Raw genomic sequence first — 18916 nt, 5'->3', positions numbered from 1 at the left:
ATTATTTGCAATAAAAGGAATAACTTGAATTCAAACCCTGAGCTCTAACTCTAGATCCAGAGTATTTAACTAGTGGATTAAAGTGGGATTGATTGAGACTGAATTAACCACAATGCAGTTTTAATCTCTCCTCAACTGCAAAACTGTACATAACATGCCTACCTCTGGTTTAAGAAACTGACACAAAGAGTGATTAATTTATCTCCAGCAGGGTTCAAAATTTCCACCGCATTCTGTGAGCTCACCTCAAGACAACCCAAAATAATTTCTTTAGACGTAGTCTTCAGACACAGGAGGTAATTTTAGCTCTGATAAAAGCAGGTTGCGGTTTTTGGTTTTTGTCTTAATAGAAACTGCTCTGGTACTTGACTGCCACCTGTCTCTACATTTCCCCCTCATCCTAAAATTTCCAAAATGATCTGAGTAAGGAACACAAGACTTTCCATTCTTGGCAGACATATTCTAAGTATCAACAGCAACAAAATCCAAAACTTGCTAAACAAAATAGTCATGCACAACTTTCTACACAAAAAACTTGCCTAGTACAAAATACTTACGCCTGGTATACTATTAAATATTAGCTTTAGATTCTAAAATTCAGAGAAAAAAGAAACCTGGTCACTGACGTCTAATTATTTACAAAGCAGCCACCAATTCAAGTTACTGGTTCCTAACCACACTGTCATTCTTCTCAATGGCATAAATTCAGGTTTTAGACTTGCCTTATACATATTGGCAAAGCATTCTTTGTAAGAGAAAAGTCTACAGTAAGAATAATAAGTATTTATGTTATATATATATATATACATAATGAATTAACTGATCAATCCTTTAGGACTGGACCAAGATCAGACACTGTAAATGAAATATGCTTAAAAGTATCTTTGTTCCAGTTTTAAGGACACTGTGTATCTGAATGCAGCATCAAGGAACACAGCCAATAACTAGGGGAAAAAAATTTAATAAATGAGCAACTGGCCCAACATGACAGGGGCAATTTTAATAACCCAATCTGCAAAGCCAGAATAGTCTTTTTAAAAAAGCATTTAAAAGGATAAAGTGAACATCAGCTTCCCTTCATAATCCAGATAAGCAGAAGAGTACATTTAATACATATATTTGGTTTGCTATTTGAAAGACCTAATGACCCGATTTAATTATTCACCAGGCTAAAATCTTAGCAAACTTTTCTCTTCACATTCTTCAAATTGCATTTATAACATGAGTCTCTACAAGCATCAAGAGTTTGTCTATACTTTACTCTCTATACTCTGTATATATACAGTCTATATATACTCTGTCTATATCATTCCTCTCTGTTACTTTACTGAAAAACCAAATAGTTTTAAAAATTGCAATAAAGTGACATCAGATAATCTGATTTCCCATTACTAGGTTTCTAAATAATGCCAAAATGTTCCACTTGCCCAAACCTGCTGTTAACTTAAATTGGTTCTATCTACTCCAGTAATTCTTTACTAAATAAAAGTCACTTTTAAATAGGAACAATTTGAATTATTAGGCTGAAGCTCATTCTAATTTCTATCAGATTATAAAGCAGTCATATAATGTACATGAGGTAACAATGACTCAGTCTTACCTTTGTCAGATGATACTTTTTCTGTGCATCTGAAAGAAAAGAGAATCAAATATTAAATGAATAACCTTGCACACTTTCTTAAAACACAAATATTTACCTCTTTCAGGTTCATCTCCAGAGTGATGCAGAAAACATCTAGAGTAGTACTGTCCAACAGAACTTTCTGGAGTGATGAAAATATTCTACATCTGCACTGTCCAATACGGTAGTTGCCATGTGGCTACTGAGTGCCTAAAATAGCTATGTAACTGAGGAACTGAATTTTCAGTTCTGATTAACGTAAATTTAACTAGTCACAAGTAGCTATCATATTTGACAGCACACAGCTAGAGTATCATTCAAAAGTTGTTTTTAACTGCAAAAAGATAATACAAAGAAAATATTGCTAATTTTGTTGTATTAAATGGTCATAAGAGAAAAATGTCCTTATTCTACACAAATACAGTAACTTGGGGTGAAATGAAATAATGTTTGAGATTTCCTCTAAAACACTTCTACCGAAAGAAAAAGAGGGGGAAGGGGGATAAAGGTAGCAAGCATGGCAAAATCTCAATTGTTAAATTTAGGTGATAAATACTGGGGTTTCATTATACTATTTCTCTACTTTGTGTTTGACAATTTTCATAATAAAAATTTAATGAACCTAAAAGAAAACCCTAAAATTATTCATTTGTTAAACCCAAGTCAAAATCTATCTAAAAAGGCAACAGACTGGACCTCAGAAATAAATGTAACTTGCACTTTACAAATTGGATAGGAACAGTAAAGAGGCTAATGTGTAATAAACTACTGGCTAAAAAAAATGTCACACCCATGTTTTTAATTCAGGAAAATTTCTATCACACATAACTGTTGAGTACGGTACAATGAATCCCCTCATAGCCATTACCCACATTCAAAGTTGACATGTCTTGGATATTTACCATAAAGATGCCACACAGGGCTTCCCTGGTGGCGCAGTGGTTGAGAGTCCACCTGCCGATGCAGGGGACACGGGTTCGTGCCCCTATCCCGGAAGATCCCACATGCCGCGGAGCGGCTGGGCCCGCGAGCCATGGCCGCGGAGCCTGTGTGTCCGGAGCCTGTGCTCCGCAACGGGAGAGGCCACAGCAGTGAGAGGCCCGCGTACAGCAAAAAAAAACAAAAACAAAAAAAGATGCCACACAGCATCTCTGAGCAGTACAGTTTTCTCTTTTTCTCTGAAAGCAAACCTAACACAAATGAAGACTCTTATGTTACAAAAGAATATCTAAGCAAATACAGAAGCCATAGCATAATATAAATATATTCTGTTCTCTTTAGAAAGACTAGATATCATTTTCTCATCCCATTTTTTAAAAAAAAGCTTGGTATAATAATTTTAAATTATGTTATTAATGTCCCAATTAACAACTAACACAAGAATACTGCTAATCATGTTAACTCTAAATGAAAAGTACAGAAACAATTGTTAGATCTTGAAACACTATACAATTAACTTTCTGAAAACCTTCTGGAATGGTTCAATGTTTCTTTTACCACACTGATCACTGTTAAGAGGAAAACTCAGGATTTCAGGCTTAAATACAATTGAAGCCTTCTCCAAAGAGTCATAAAAGTTTTTCCAATTCAGAATATTACTGCCTCTTCATTCTCACTATTATGACCATTGCTTTTTCCTTACAAAAGCAGCAAGAAGGTATCGTGCTAAGGTTTACTACCATTTTACTTTCAGCAAGAAAATAAACCCAAAATGGAACTCCATATACCAGAAAACAGAGCAGTATTTGTTTCCTTCATTTGTAACCCATCTGAGACTGTAGATTTACCTCTAGTAATATTCAGTTTTAGCCTATATTCCCTGTGGTGAGGAAAGAACACCTTTCCTCAACAGCTAAATGAGAAACTAAAAAAAAAGTATTTAAGTGTTAAATTCTGAAATGCATTAGATAACTAAAGGACTTACTATCACATGGGAAAAAGAAAATAAGCCTTTTGCATTTAAAGTAGTCTTATTTTAACAATTATATTGTTTCCATATTAGCAGAAAGCAAGAATGTTTTAACTTATGAATCAGAAATAAGCTGGACTGTGTGGGTGTGTGTGTATATATATAAATTCCCATATACATACATACGTGTGTGTATATATATATATATATATATACACACACATATACATTTTTAAGTTAGATGAGTATATAAACATCTGTATTTGAAACATAAGAATCTTAACTCTGGAATTTATTGGCTAAAATACAGCAAATGAAAAGCCTAATTCTTAGTACTGATACATAATCTTTCTTCAAATTTGGTTTATCTTTCCCTACTATTAGCCTTTAAGTTTTAATTTATAATGATTATAGATTTAACTTCATGCCTTTTTCTTGAGCACATTCACTGAAAAATTCTTTATTTCCCTTCACAAGAGTTCTTACTCTTTTCATTAATTTCTGAACATTTCAACGCAAATAGAAAAGTTGTTACAAGCTTACGAAAGTTTCTAAAAACGGTAATTGTCATCTAACTATAAAGCTCATTTCACAAATCATAAATTATCAACTAAAGATGAAGAAGCATATTTAAGGAGCTTAAGTGACTTGCCCAAGGTCACTTAGTAAGCAGTAGAAAGCAATGTTTTTTCCTCTGTTATTGTGCCTTGTAAGAGGAAAAGAGGTTACAATCAATCCAAGTCTCTGTATTTATGGACATTATTAAGCTACTGTACACTCTGCTGTCTCTTCAATCAAGAGAAACAAATGTAGGTTAAACAGCTGATGACTGGGAATTTATTGGGGGAAATGTTATTTGGAAAGTAGGGCTGAATCAAGGTGAGAAGGCACTTGACCACGGTTCAGTAAACTGAAATGTCTTAAAGGATTGTTTCTCACTTAATTAGTTTTAAAATTTATTTTATCATTCTGAAAACCTGTAAACCATGTACACATTTGACAAAACTCCACTAATCAATGCATCTTCCTCCTTTACTGCAAAGTCCTTGAGGATAAAGACCATGTCTCATTTTCCTTTATAAACCCTGGGTCAACACAGTACCAGGACCAGTTACTGCTCAATCAAGGTTTGAGCTGAAATGCTTTAGTTCTTTGATTTCCAGGGCATGCAGTAAATTTAAAATGTGTAACAAAAAAATTATTACAATGAAAATGTAATGTAACAATCCAATCAAAACTGGATAATTTATATATATATATATATATATATATATATATATATAATTAAGAGAGAGTTCTGAGGCTAACCGAAGGTAAAAGAATACTACTATCTTTTATGATGTTGGATGAGAGAGAAAGGGACTTTAAGAATTAAGACTATTCTTCCCTCCCCACAAGGAGTATCTGAAGGGGTTTAATTAAGTCATCTTCATCCAAGTTCAACTACTGTAACATTTATAATGTGGAAATAAAAAAAGACTCATTAGTACTTTTTTGCCAAGAGCTAGGGAACGTAATAAACCATGACAGCCGGTAAAACTACCACTCTAGGTATAATTATCTTAAGAGATCATTTCTATAAGTAAAACTGGTGGATCAGTGGGAGGGGAATGTGGCAAGGAGATATAGGTATATTTAACTTTCAAATGGGTAGGTGAAAATACAAGGGAATTTAAAAAATATATATTAAGTTATTAACCTTCCTGTGTATGGTAACAGAAAAAGAATTAAAAATCCAATTTCACAGAATTTACATGAAAAAGACCACTACACACTAGTTTTACCTCTACCAAAGACATCACTGCTCAAAACAGTAATTTTTAGTAAATATTTCCTACATATCATGCTTTGTGTTAAGTGTTTCACACGGTGTACTTAAGTCTCACAAACGCAGCTCACTGAGATTAACATTATCTCCTATAGATAATAAAATTGAGGCACGAGCAGTTTAATTTGTCCAAGGAATTTATATCCAAATAAGGCTAATTTCTTCAAATTTATGATTAAACACAGAAGCTTACATTTTCTGTGACCATGAAATTCATTTACAGCAATTAGAATCCTACTTGCAGCTGAACCATTTTAAGTACATATTTTTGTTGTCCACAGAAATTTAGTTTACACAATTCTCTAAATTATGTTAATTTAAATAACATTTAATAATTTGAAAGCACATGTAATACACAATATACCTTTGAATTTTATTTCTCTTTCTGACCGTCTTCTAAGACAAGCATGCCAAGGTCACAGACTTCACTCTTAATTTCAGAACAGGAGTGTTCTAAATCTATCGGGTCTGTACAAGCAAAATATTGCCATGCTCTCTGCTGGGGAGGTAGGGTGGTGGTGGAGGTCGGGGGGCATTTAAAACTGTTTTCTCCCCCCACCTTCAACTTTCTCTGCTTTTACTAATTTTTTTCACTTTAAAGTCAAAAGACACAAATGCCTTCAGTAACGAATTCAACGGCTAATGTGATTAATTTCTAGAATTTACAAACACGTGTGCTTCAGTATTTTCAGCATAGAAACATTTTAATAAACAACTTAAAATATTTATATTTCTGGTCATCTTAGTTTCTCTATGATCTCTAGGTAATAAAGAAATTACTTTCAGATTATTCTAATTTTTAAGGACGAAGTTCCTACGTTAAAACATATGCAAAAACAAACACATAAAAGCTACTTGTCAAAAAGAATGAAAGAAAACGCATCTCATCTTGTTACATGAAAGACTCTACACTTAAAATTGGCAAGCCACGTTTTATCCGACTACTAAGTCCCAGGTTTTTAAAATGAGTGGAAAATGATGTGAAAATTCAGTAGAGTGAAAAAAGCTACATAACGATACTAGTACAACTGGCTCTTGAGCTAATTAATGGGACGGGGGGGGGGTGAGGGAGACGACACAATTTTGAAGGCTAAAATTTAAGCTCATGCTGTAGATTTCTTAATGGGGATGTGATGTAATACTGGAGAGCCGCCCTAAGCGGGAAAGGGATAGGCTGACAAAGGGAGCGCAGATGCCAGAGTGCGGGAGAAGCCTGAGGCGGCAGGGAAGAGGTGGGTCACTTAGGAGCAGAAGAAGTGTATCCTACAAAGGACGCCTTCAGGGAGTGGGGAAGTGGCCGGAAAGACAGGCAAGGGGGGCGGAGGAAGCCAGAGAGAAGTGATAAGACGGCCAGGGAAGCGGCGTGACATCTGCCATGCAAGCCGGCAGGGGGCAGAGTAAGCAGGATGTCACGTGGAGTGATCGCTACGGGAGCCGAGAGGGTTGCGTGCGGGTAGAGGGGGGTCTTTCCCACCGCCTGAAAGACTGCGTTACTCACAGGAGTCGCGGACTCTTCTTGCCCTGAGCTGGAGACGGGGGCTTCGCGGCCTGGGACTGCTGCCCTGGGGCGTCGGGAGGCCTGGCGCTGGGGCTGCTCCTCCGCCGGCGGGGATACTCGGCCTTCCTCCGGCGGGACACAGCAGCGGCGGCGGCCGCAGCGGCCCGGCCCCGGTCCCGACCTCCCCTCAGCACGCGGCTGCTAGTGGTCCCCCCAGGGGCCGCCGCCGCCGCTTCAGGGGGCTGTTGTTGGGGCTCCTCCGGAGCCGCCTTGGCCGCCGCCGCCTCTCCCCCTTCCTGGTCCTGCTGCTCCGGGGGTCTCGGCTCTTCCGTCTCCCCCGGCATCGGGACTCGTCCGCCCCCCACCCCCTAGTCCCAGGCGGCGGAGGCGGAGGCGGCGGCGGCCGCGGCGCTGCTCCCCCCGCCCCCCGGAGCGACCGGCTCACTCTCACTCGGCGCTCCTCGTTCCCCCCTCCCCTCCGCCCGGCTCCGAGGGCGCCCCCCCCACCCCCTGCCACTCAAGGCCTTCTACCGCAGGCGGCGCGCGCGCGCCCGCCACAGACGCTCAGCGGACCAATCGGAGAGGAGGGACGGCTTCTTCGCCCCGCCCCCCGCGGTCTCTCACGCAGCGGCGTACCGGTTCCCTCCCCCACCCCTCCCTTCAACCAATCAGGAAACGGCTCCAAGGGAGCGCGCGAGGTTTTCTTCCCCGCGCACCCGTTCTCACCGTTAAACGGCTGCGTCTCGCGACAATGCCAAAGTGACCTTTATCCCCCACCTCCGGAGCTCAACGCGCGCTAAGGGCAGTGGGAGGGGCAGGTCTCGCGAGGAGGTTGGTGGGAAAAAAACGCACCTCTTTCCCCGCCTCGCGCGCACCCTGGAATGGCTGCGCGCGCACCTGCCTCCCTAAGGAGCCGCTAATGCCACAAGGGCTCTTTCTATCCTTCTTCCTTAAGCCGCGGAAGTAGCCTCGGCGTTTTTCTGCCCCCACCCCGATCCCACTTTCCTGTCTGTAGCCTTTCTGTCCCCAGCGCCGCCAGGTCTTGCGGGGAGAAGGGGGAAATTTTTTTGAGCTGTCGCTTCTCCTTTAAGAAAAAAAGCCCCGTCGGCTGCCGGATGAAAGTCTCTGAAAAAATGGCGGCGGTAGGACAGAGGCGGGGTCGTGAGGGCAAGGAGGACCCGCCTTTTGGCGCATGAGCATGGTTAACTTGCCCAGGGGCATCCTGGGAAATGAAGTTCAACTTATCCTACGCCTTAGGAAAAAAGATACGAAGCCAGAGGCGGAGAGGATGCTGGGAGTGTTTGACTGATGCGCGATGGGAAAGGTAGTTTACTCTTTCCGCGTTTCGAATTTACTCTTCCGGGGAGGCAGTGTTTCCGGGTTCGGCCTCAACGCCTGCGCAGAGCTGACCACAACTGTGGGCCCAGTAGCTGGTGGGGTTTACCTGGCAGGGTTTTCCGTAGTTTCGTACTTGGTGTTAGCGAACCATTTGTAGGGTGGACACGTAATAGCACTCATCTTTGTCTGGTTAGGTGGCACCTCATCTGGGACCGGTTAGCGTTTATATCTGCAATATTCGTCTTCTGTGTCTGACCCACTAACCTGTGAGCGTCTGGAGGTCACGGATTGAATCTGGTTCCGTTGGATCCTGGGGGGGCTAGCACAATTCTTACCACTCATTTGATTCTTAATAAAAGTTTGTAGAAATAATTGTAGAATTGCTTTTTTACTAGATGTTGTCGGGGCCAAGGAACTGGTATCGGCTGCTTAACTTGGCTGTGGTCCCTGGGCTGGAAGGAAGGGAGGTGAAGGGTTGTTAGCGTGACCTACCCGGAAAACTGAAGGCCTCCCTCACACTCCCCACCCTGAAACCATCTGCTTCTGCGGTTTTTAAATGTTTCTGCTACACAGGAAGCATGGTCAGAATAGCAACTTTGTCAGAAATTACTTTTCTCTTCAGCTAGCATGTGAAACTAAATTGCCCTAACGCATCAAACGGGAGTTTCCGTTTGCTTATCTCCAAGTTGCATTTGGTGATGGCTGTGAGCTTTTTGCGTTGCTTCCTTTTTCCTTTCATCCATTATAATCGAGGAGCGATTTGCAGGAACAGTTCTTACCCCTGGAAACTAAAGCATCCGGGGTTAAAATCTCCAACGTAAGTGAATGGAAACAAGATCTCGGAATCCAGTTCTAAATTTCACATTAATCATTTAGTTAAACTGCAGATGGAGTCCAATATCTGCAAGACAAATGCTGAAGAGCATTTTTCCTTCCAGTATTTTGGCTCAGTTACCACTTCAGATTGGCCAAATGTTCGTATTCTCTGTTGAGTGTTTTGCACTTTCATGCGGGCAATGGCATTTCAGTTGTAAAAACTGTTTAGCATAGTGTGGATGGGAATTTTTCAAACCTATATTTGCAGTGAGCAGACTTTTAGAATGGCACTGACATCCAATGGCTGCTCAAAGTAATGCAGAGGTGGGATCTCCTTTACATTAAAAAAATTTTTTTAAAGTCTTAGAGTCACAATGGAATGGAGAATGAACGATTCCTTTAGATCATCCTTAAAAAGACCACTGTTGTAGAGGAAAGATTACAGGCTTTGAAGTTAAATCTGTTATAGTAAGTAACAAAGCCACCTACTAATTATCTTTAGCAAGTTTCTATTCCTTGTATCTATTTCACCACTGGTAAAAATGGGGATAATATCTATTTCACAGGACCGTAATTTTAGTTCTTTATGTACTGCCTTCTCATAGTAGGCCTTTTGTAATTGTTTTATTTTATTCAAGGTGAATCAAATCACAGTGGTAAAAAAAAAAAGTGAAAGTTAACCTCAGTGTCACTTTTTAGAGAAACTAAGACAATATAACTAGGCAGGAATTGTGCTTAATCGAGATGTCTGCAGTTTAGAACCTGGTGTCTTAAATCTTCCAGTTTCATTCTTCATGACCCCTATAGTTGTTTGCTTTTTTTTTTTTTTCCCGGTACGCGGGCCTCTCACTGTTGTGGACTCTCCCGTTGCGGAGCACAGGCTCCGGACCGCGCAGGCTCAGCGGCCATGGCTCACGGGTCCAGCTGCTCCGCGGCCTGTGGGATCTTCCCGGACCGGTGCACGAACCCGTGTCCCCTGCATCGGCAGGTGGACTCTCAACCACTGCGCCACCAGGGAAGCCCTAGTTGTTTGCATTTTGAACCACTGAAATAAACTTGGCCCTGAGAATCCAAATGTGAACCTGGTCCTGAGAATCCTGTTCTGCCTTTTTAAAAAAATCTTTTAATTTTATATTGGAGTATAGTTGATTAACAATGTTGTATTAGTTTCAGGTATATAACAAAGTGATTCAGTTATACATATACATGTATCTATTCTTTTTTAAATTCTTTTCCCAATGAGGTTGTTACAGAATATTGAGCAGAGTTTCCTGTGCTGTACAGTAGGTCCTTATTGGTTATCCATTTTAAATATAGCAGTGTGTCCATCCCACACACCCTAACTATCCCTACCCCCCACTACCCCTCTGGTAATCATAAATTCAGTTCTCTAAGTCTGTGAGTCTGCTTCTATTTTATAAATAAGTTCATTTGTATCTCTTTTTTTTTCTGCCTTTAATGGGTTGATGATCTATTCAGAAAACCAGGTAAGCACAATTTCTGGATAATTAAGCAAAATGAATTGGGTGCTAGTTAACTCTGATGGAAATTTATGAAGGAGATTATGCTTCCATGGTCCCTCAGGGGAAAAAAAAAATCAGATTCCATCATGCACAGTTACAGCAGGATACCCACACTGGGCAAAAACACAAGTGCAAATCTGCCATTCCCATGAATTCAAGATGAATCCAGGCACATAGTAGGTTCTCAAATTTTTCAAAGTTAGTTTTGACTCTTTATCACCCTGGCCAATGCACAGCCAGAACTCAAATCCAATTACTCACCTTTTATGTCAGGCTCATTTTTTAGAACCCTGACCTACAAAAAGAAAAAAAAAAAAAAGAAGAAAGAAACTCACCAAATCAAAAGAGAGGAAGTGCTAAGCAAATACAGGAACCAAAAAGGGTTATAGAGGCTGCTTCACGCTGGCTCGTTCAGTTCCTTTGCGGTCCTCTTCTTCAACACATGCCAAAACAGTTCCTCACAACCTGTGGTACCAGAGCATCTTGGGTGTGTGACAATGGAAGAGTTGGGTGAGTGAGGAGCTTCTTGGAGGAGAAACTGAGGGAATGAAGACTTGGCTGTCATCTCCATGTGTGGTAGGGTATACTTCTAGCCAGATGGAGGATAGTGTTGGAAGATTTTATTTTCACTTCTTTCCTGACCTCAGGCCAACCAAGAGTGAAGCATGAGGAACTACATTATTTTGGGGAACTATGGGTTTGCTGTTTGCAGAGGCACAATAGGCAGAGAATTTGGTGCTAACCACAGAATAAACGCTGCACAATTACTTTTGGGCTGAATTGTGATTGAAATTGTCATTTTATTATGGGCATTTTGCCTCTTGGGGGCTGCTGGAGATCATAGGGTGGTCACAGAGTTGGCAAGTTCAGAGATGTGATTTGGGGGGAAAAAGAAAGAAAAAGGAGGGGGCTTAAAGGGTGTTCTGAGAAGAAATGGAATAGAAGTACAAGAATGAGGGATTCTCAAAGGTTGGAGAAAGGCCAGAGCAGTTTCATTTGTTCCATGGTTTAGTATTAAATAAGGCACAGCACTATTACTTCAGTGCTTTCATTGCTAAGATTTTTATTGAGAGCAATTCTGAAGGAACAGATTACCATGGCCTGCAAATATGATACCTCCTTCCACTCCAAAGCAACTGAAACCAGCAGTGAAGCCATTGGCCACACTGCTCAGAGAGATCCCTGATTTCAAACCTTTGGAGTAATGTAAGGTCTGTCATCCTTGGGACTCATTCCATATCTTTTGCCAACTTTTGTTGCTGTCATCCTTACTAACACTGAATCACCTTTACCCAGTGTTCACGCTGCATAATTACACAGTGTCCTGGGTTTTTGTATGTTTGGGGTATGTCAAAAGTGCAAATGACAACAACAAAAAACATCTTGCATGTTGTCTTTTTTAAAAAATGTATTTTGAGAGCTGGAGGAGTAGAGGAAGGAAGGAAGGCAAATTACAGGAGGGAAGAGATGTTAATGAAAAGGAGAAGGGTATTTAATGTTTAATAAATATTGAACTGTTCTGGAAATAAAGTCTATTTTGATAGTTGGAGTAGAATATATTTTGGATTTGGGGTAGACTCCCAGTTCTTATCCCATGTGAAGGTTGGGGAAGTTCACATTTCTGTACGAGTTGCTCCAGAGTCCAGTTCTGCTTTTTTATTTTAGGGATACCTCATGGCTTTAATGTAGGTAATCGGCAAGGGAAGTAATGCTTATTCAGTGACTTAAGCTACATTTGTACATATGTTAATCATTTTAGTGTTCCAAGCAACCTTCTGAGATAGGTTTTATCCACTGTTTTTTTTCAAATGAGAAAACTAAGAAAAACAAAATAACTTGTTCAATGTCACTCATAGGAGCATCTGACACCAAAACCGATTAAGTGACAAGGTGTTCTCCCTTTTTAGCAGTTTGTTGGCTCTGGTGTTCCAGCCAATAGGATAACCCAGATAATTTTAAAAAAATTTTTAAAGTAGATTTGCGCAGTTTTGCATTTCCTCAGCAGGATGAATGGTAGAGAAATTTGGTCCAGGAATGTGGAAAGTACCAAGTGGCCTGGAAGGTAACATTCATGTATGCCAAGTGGCCTGGAAGGTAACATTCATGTATGTTATCCAGGTGGCTAAACCTCATTAGGCTGTTAATAGCTACACCTCAATCGCTTCTTCAAATTGTCATCAGCTCAATAACTACCCAAAAGACCTAGGGTGGGTGTTTCTTCTCCAATGTGGAGAAATAGCATGGAGGACAAGTCAGCCCAGGTGGGCCAATATTTCCTCTCTGCAGTACGGTCCCCAAGGTTAGTAGTTTATATCCACCCAGAAAGTCTTACCTAAATCCTCATTACATGGGGATGCTAGATAAAGGGGAAGCGGGAGCAGACAATGGCTCTGAATGAAGTCGTTACAGTCTAGTGAGACCCTCAAGACACCTCACTTACTTCCCTTCCTGTGAATGTTGACACTGTTTGATATCCACAGATGAGGCGCTATGAAAATGGACTGCAGCGTGTTCAGTCTGATACCCCTCACCCTGCACCAGTAATCCCGTATTTGTCATGCTGAAATTAGTCATCTTCAAATTACAGCATCTGGCCAAAAGGGAGATAATCTCGGGGTGTTGGTGATATGTACACTCATAGGAAACAGGAAGAGAAAGGACTGTTAACTCATGACCCAGAAAGGAGTTTTAGTAACTTTGGTTAGCTGGCGCTTCTAAGGGTAACCTTCTACTCTTAGTGGTATGGTTTGCTTCTCTTGTAGAGGGTCTTCCCTCTCCCCTCATCTTTATTGTAAATGCCTTTTTTTAAAAAAAAATTAATTTTATTTATTTTTGGCTGCGTTGGGTCTTCGTTGCTGTGCTCAGGCTTTCTCTAGTTGTGGCCAGAAGGGGCTACTCTTAGTTGTGGTGCGTGGGCTCTAGGCACACAGGCTCAGTAGTTGTGGTGCACAGGCTTAGTTGCTCTGCGGCATGTGGGATCTTCCTGGACTAGGGATCAAATCCGTATCCCCTGCATTGGCAGGCAGATTCTTATCTGCTGCGCCACCAGGGAAGTCCCTATTTTTTATTTTGAATCCAAGAGGAACCATGACTTCTGTTTGGGGCAAAGCTTGGGAAATAGAAAAGAAAGAAGCTATATCTTAATAGAGGGCTATAGAGTAAAAATTTGGAACTCAGAGATTTGGCATTCAGTTTGGCTAGTAAAGTCCTGAGAGAAAAAGTTTTACTTTCTATTTCTACCTTACTTTTTCTTTTCTTTCCTCTTCTTTTTAAAAACCTTTTATTATAGAGAATTTTAAAATTTACAAAAGGAAAGAAAATAGTTAAAGAAATCTGCTGTACCCATCAATCACCTTAAACAATTATCAACTCTTGGTTAATTTTATTTCATGTATACATCCACCCATTCCTTCCATTCCTAGATTATTTTAAAGTGATTTCACACATTGTATCATTTCATTTGTAAATATTTCAGCATAAATATATATATACATTTATACAAATAACCATAATACCATTATCATATCCATACTATCCTTAATAGTAATTTCTTAATGTCATGAAATACCATTATCACACCTAATATATTAACAGAAGTTACTTAATATTATCAAATATCCTATCACAACTAAAATAAGTTAACAGTACTTACTACTTATTGAATTTTCAGTCACTGTTCAGTATTACTAATTGTTTCTTTGTTTGGTTGGTTTTTGCTTGTTTATTTAAGAGTCATACATTGAAATCAGTTGTAAGTCTCTTACGTCTCTTTTAACCTATTGGTTCCCCCTCTATCTCTTCTTTTCCATTACAGTTTATTTGTTGAAGGATCATTTGCCCTGAAGAGTTTAGCTCAGTTTGCTTATCTCTAAAATGGTGCATAAAATTCATTATATTTGTGAGCTGGATTCTTGAGAAAGATCTGTAGAGGATTTCATTTGTAAGAAATGTTTAGATCTCCTCTTATGCCATTAAGAGATACCTATCCCTGAATATCTGAAATAAAATCTTTTTTTAATGACCTGTAAAGTTCATTTTCCTCATCTGAAGGCTTTAGAGCTGGGCAGATCCTTAGAAATAATTAATCCAGTATTTTGCAAAGTTGAAAAACTACAATCTGTGGTAAGAAATCCACCGGAGATCTACTAGTGGGTCTCGGTCCACAATTTAAAAAAATACTGTTGTGATACAATTGCTTTATTATGTAGATGAGGAAACAGCTTCAGAAAAGAAAGTGTCATGCCAAGATGATCCAGAGAATCCACGTGGGAATGGGGTCTGGAATTTCTGACTTGCAGGGGCCAGGGATCAGATAGCCCAGGATCAGCCAGGTTCTGCACTCAGTAGCAGTGTGACCTTAAACAAGGTATTTGTCTCTTTCTTAATCTACAAAATAAGGACAATGCTATCACTTGCCTCAAAGCATTAGGATGACTAAATATATAAATATATAATTAAATATATAAGAAGTATATACACTCCTGAACACAATGCCTGTCCTGTGTTAATTTTATTATTAACATTAATTTCCTCAAAACAGAAAGGTAACATGAAATAAAACAGAAAGGTAACTCATACAATAAAGTCCATTGGTTTTTCCCAAGAAAACTACAATAGAAACAAATCTCAGCTGTTTGGATTGCAGCATCTTGCTTGACTTTGCAACATCTGTTTCCCCTCCAATCCCTTTTTCTCGCCACACCTTAAATGACAGAATACTTACACTTTTCTTTGAGAATTTTGTTATGTGCTGGGGATATAAGAAAACAAATTATCAGGATTAAGAATAAGTTTTACTGTACTGGTATGTTTTGGAAAACTGTAATATAATTGCATATATTTTTCTGATGGGAAAAAATATGTAGCATTTACATTTTTCTAATTGGAGATCTTCATGGGTGATCCACTCAAAATAAATGATAAAATGAATATGCTGCAATATAAAAAGTCAAATTGTAGAGTAAGACTATGAAATTGAATGCAACCATAGGAAATAAGGAGCAGGCTACAGCATGCAGAGGGCATTAAACATCTCCTGGTAGAATAGACCATATTCTTGAAGTCAAATAAGGAGTAAAGGAGGCTGTTTGAATTTAGCCTTCTCTTAAGACCCAAGAGAAGAGGGAGATGAATGGAGGCACAGGGGGGATATTTAAGAGGATAATTGTTCCAGAAAATGTACATATTCTATGTCATGATTCCCTTGTATCTTTTGATATAGATGCCTTGCTGGAGGAACTGGAATACTCCACCCTCCAGGAGAGTGATGAATACTCCAACACAGCTTCTCCTCCCCTGGATCAGCATTCCAGAAAGGAGAGTAACCATGCTGAGACCTCAAATGCCCCTTCCATTCCAGATGACTCAAGTCCCTTTCCGGTAACTTTTCATTTATTGGAGTACCTTGAATATAGATACTTGAGTGCATTTCTGAAAATTAATTGTATCTTACATAAAATGATGCAAAAGGAAAATCATATATCCAAGAAAGAGAAAAGAATTACTCAATGATAACTTAAAGGTGGTTGTTTTCAGAAAGAAGAGGAGAATGGAGAAAAATCATCAGAAAAGAATAAACCTTTGAGAACTTTTTTTTTTTTTTTTTTTCCTGAGGGCCTGGTAACAGGCAGAGTATTCCCTAATTCACTTGGGATATTCTGATATCACCATCTGGGTATCAGAGATGCATGTTGCAGTTTGACTGGAATGGCACTCAGTAAGGCCAGAGGTCACTTGAGCAAAGGCCAGGCAGCAGCTCAGCCAGATCTTCTCAGGATGATTTTTTAGGATCGCCACTTTCTAGCTGTTATTTTCTGCTGAATATATTAGGAAATTCAATTAGTATATCCAGAGATGATGAAGCTCTAGGGAACCAACACAAACAAACTAAACTCATGAAAGATTATGTATAAAAAAAACCCAGAAATCCAATTTATTAATTTCTGGTTAGAGTTTAAACTATCAAGTAGAACAGATACTAGTATTTGCTGATATATGTATTCCCTTCCTATGGATAAGTCTACATGCATCTACTTTATGATTAGAAGGTTACTTGATGAGAATGGATTAGTGTAAGAGGAATTAAGTAAGTGCTCTTCATATCTGGTGTTTCTCAACTATGATATTCTGATTCATCCTTGTACACTAAAGGAAATCACTAGTAGCACAGACTTGAAATTTGAGCCTATGGGTAGGTTTGCCTTTTAACGGTTCTTCCCTCCAGCTACATACATACAGTTTTAAGAATAGACATTTATCTCTCTACTAAGGAGCTATTGTCTTTGTTCTCACTGTGAGATTATAGCCATAGATTCCTAACTGATCCCCTATCCTGACCGCCCCCCTGCAATTTATTCTCCAAAAAGCAGCCAGGATAATCCTGTAAAACTTAAATCAGATCATCTTATTCTTCTACTCAGAACCCCAAGATGAATTCTCATCTCATTTGGAATAAAAGCCACAGTCTTTACACTGACTTTATGGGGTGACCTACGTCTTGGTTCCCTTGGAAGAGCCTGGGTTTATGCTTATTTTCTTGACATCCTATTACTGACTTTACCTTTTACCCCAGATTTTCCACTTTTTGTGTGTGTGAAATTTTTAAATTAGTATTTGCATTAAAGTAAACCAGCATGGATTAATAGACCTCCATTTGGTTCTTCTGACTTCTCTCACAGTCTCATGTAGTGGCATATAAAACACACGTGCAGTGAACAGAGTTCTTATTTCATTGTAGCTGGATCTAAAAGACTAATGACCACTTGTCTCCCATTTCCTGATCCTGATAAGACAAAATCTAACTGACAGCTCCCTTTGAAGGATAATATGCAAGGTGCTGGCTGTTAAAGCTAAGAGTTCAAGCACAGGGGCAAGGGCAGCTAACTCCTCTGGTCTTAGGTGGTGGCAGGAAAAACCTTGAGGTTTTTCTTTCCCCCCTGATGACCACTTGGTATAGCACCACTCATGCTGTGCTGTGGTCCATGTGGTGGTCTGTGAGATGCAGGGAGCCTCTTCAGGGTCAGAAAGAAATATGGGAAATTGTGACTTAAGGTCATACAAGTTGTGTCTAGGAAATAGAGGCTGAGCATTCTTGCCATAGAGTACAGTATAATCTAAATGTTCTTGTTAAATCAGTTTTGTCACTAATTGTATATTAAAGCTATAACTGTTAGTTTTATTATTTGGTAATGCTTTTAAATTTTGCAACAAACGCTTTCAGCAGCATTTGGCTCAAACCGAAGCGAAAACTGCACATTTAATTGTCTCAAGAAACTTGATGATGGGACTTCCCTGGTGGTGCAGTAGTTTAGACTCTGCACTCCCAAGGCAGGGGGCCTGGGTTCGACCCCTGGTCAGGGAACTAGATCCCACATGCATGCCGCAACTAAGAGCTTGCATGCTGCAACTCAGGAGCCCATCTGCCGCAACTAAGACCCAGAGCAACAAATTAAAAAAATAATAAAATAAAATAAAGTTGATAATGGATGTGTGATCTAAGTATTTGTTAACATTTACCATCCACTGTGGGGGGAATAGAATTATCACTGTCCATTTGAAAACCACAAGACACAAATATGGGGAAGAAGCATCAGGATCTATTTCAAAAATTAATGTCTAATTTAAGAAGAATGGGCCAGCAGATGATAATTCAATATGTGAAGCTGCAGGAGGTGTGTTTCCATGTCATTGAAAAGCACACCTTTCCATTTGGATCAAAGTACTCTTCCAAATTAATTTTGCTCATTTTCAATTCCAAGTTTTATTGTGCTTGTCAGTAAAGTGAATTGGTGATGATTAATGAATTGATTCCCTTTGCAAGTCATCAAATAATACCAGATTAAATCAATTAGAGACTGCAATTAGAAAATTTAATTTCAAAATGGTTTAATTTTTACATCCAATTCAAAGAATCAAAGCAAAATATTTAGAAGTTCATTCTTTTGTCTAAAATGAGATTGTTAATGCCATTGTAAATTTAGTTGAAAAGTTCAACAATGGAGATAAAATGTTGTTTCGGGGGGTGATAATACTAATACAGATTTTGGTGGAGCAGGGCATAGTGGTAAAATCAATGTTCTTACATACTTAAAAGCCTATGGAGCAGATATGCAGTTGAAATTGGTTGTGATACGCACAAAATTCATGACTGCATCCAAATAAGCTTTAGTATTCCTCCCATCGAAATAGAAACTGCAATTGTTAAAATTTACAAATTATATATGTGTGTATATTTGTACACAATCAGAGTATATATATAGCTCATCTACAAAACTTCTGTGACAGAAGCTCTTGTTGAATGTAAAAATATATTAGCATGGCTGTATGTATTTTCTCTCTTCATTGCCTGTGAGCCTGAGCCTTTGAAAAACCACTTTGTAAAGCA

The 18916-nt window shown here is 39.4% G+C and overlaps 2 protein-coding genes across 5 annotated transcripts in view; one reads left to right on the top strand and one right to left on the bottom strand.

Annotated features, from left to right (window-relative positions):
• Positions 1-7332, bottom strand: part of ZFP91 (ZFP91 zinc finger protein, atypical E3 ubiquitin ligase) — a 35812-nt gene extending 28480 nt beyond the window's left edge. For both annotated transcript variants that reach the window (XM_081239770.1, XM_081239771.1), the window contains exons 1-2: positions 6857-7332; positions 1601-1629 (exon numbers count right to left, since the gene is read on the bottom strand). In XM_081239770.1, coding sequence (XP_081095896.1) covers positions 1601-1629; positions 6857-7200 — 373 coding nt within the window. In that variant the 5' untranslated portion in view covers positions 7201-7332. The remainder of the gene's footprint in view (positions 1-1600; positions 1630-6856) is intronic.
• Positions 4837-18916, top strand: part of LPXN (leupaxin) — a 40965-nt gene continuing 26885 nt past the window's right edge. For 2 of the 3 annotated variants that reach the window (XM_081239774.1, XM_081239772.1), the window contains exons 1-2: positions 4837-6590; positions 15755-15912. In XM_081239774.1, coding sequence (XP_081095900.1) covers positions 6551-6590; positions 15755-15912 — 198 coding nt within the window. In that variant the 5' untranslated portion in view covers positions 4837-6550. Of the gene's footprint in view, positions 6591-7383; positions 8181-15754; positions 15913-18916 lie in introns of those variants that run through there. The other variant, XM_081239773.1, reaches the window with a different exon arrangement.

The sequence above is a fragment of the Mesoplodon bidens genome, assembly GCF_964165515.1.
Source record: "Mesoplodon bidens genome assembly, chromosome: 7".
NCBI lineage: Eukaryota > Metazoa > Chordata > Mammalia > Artiodactyla > Ziphiidae > Mesoplodon > Mesoplodon bidens.
The sequence above is the reverse complement of the archived record's forward strand: the minus strand, read 5'-3'. Positions and strand labels throughout refer to the sequence as shown.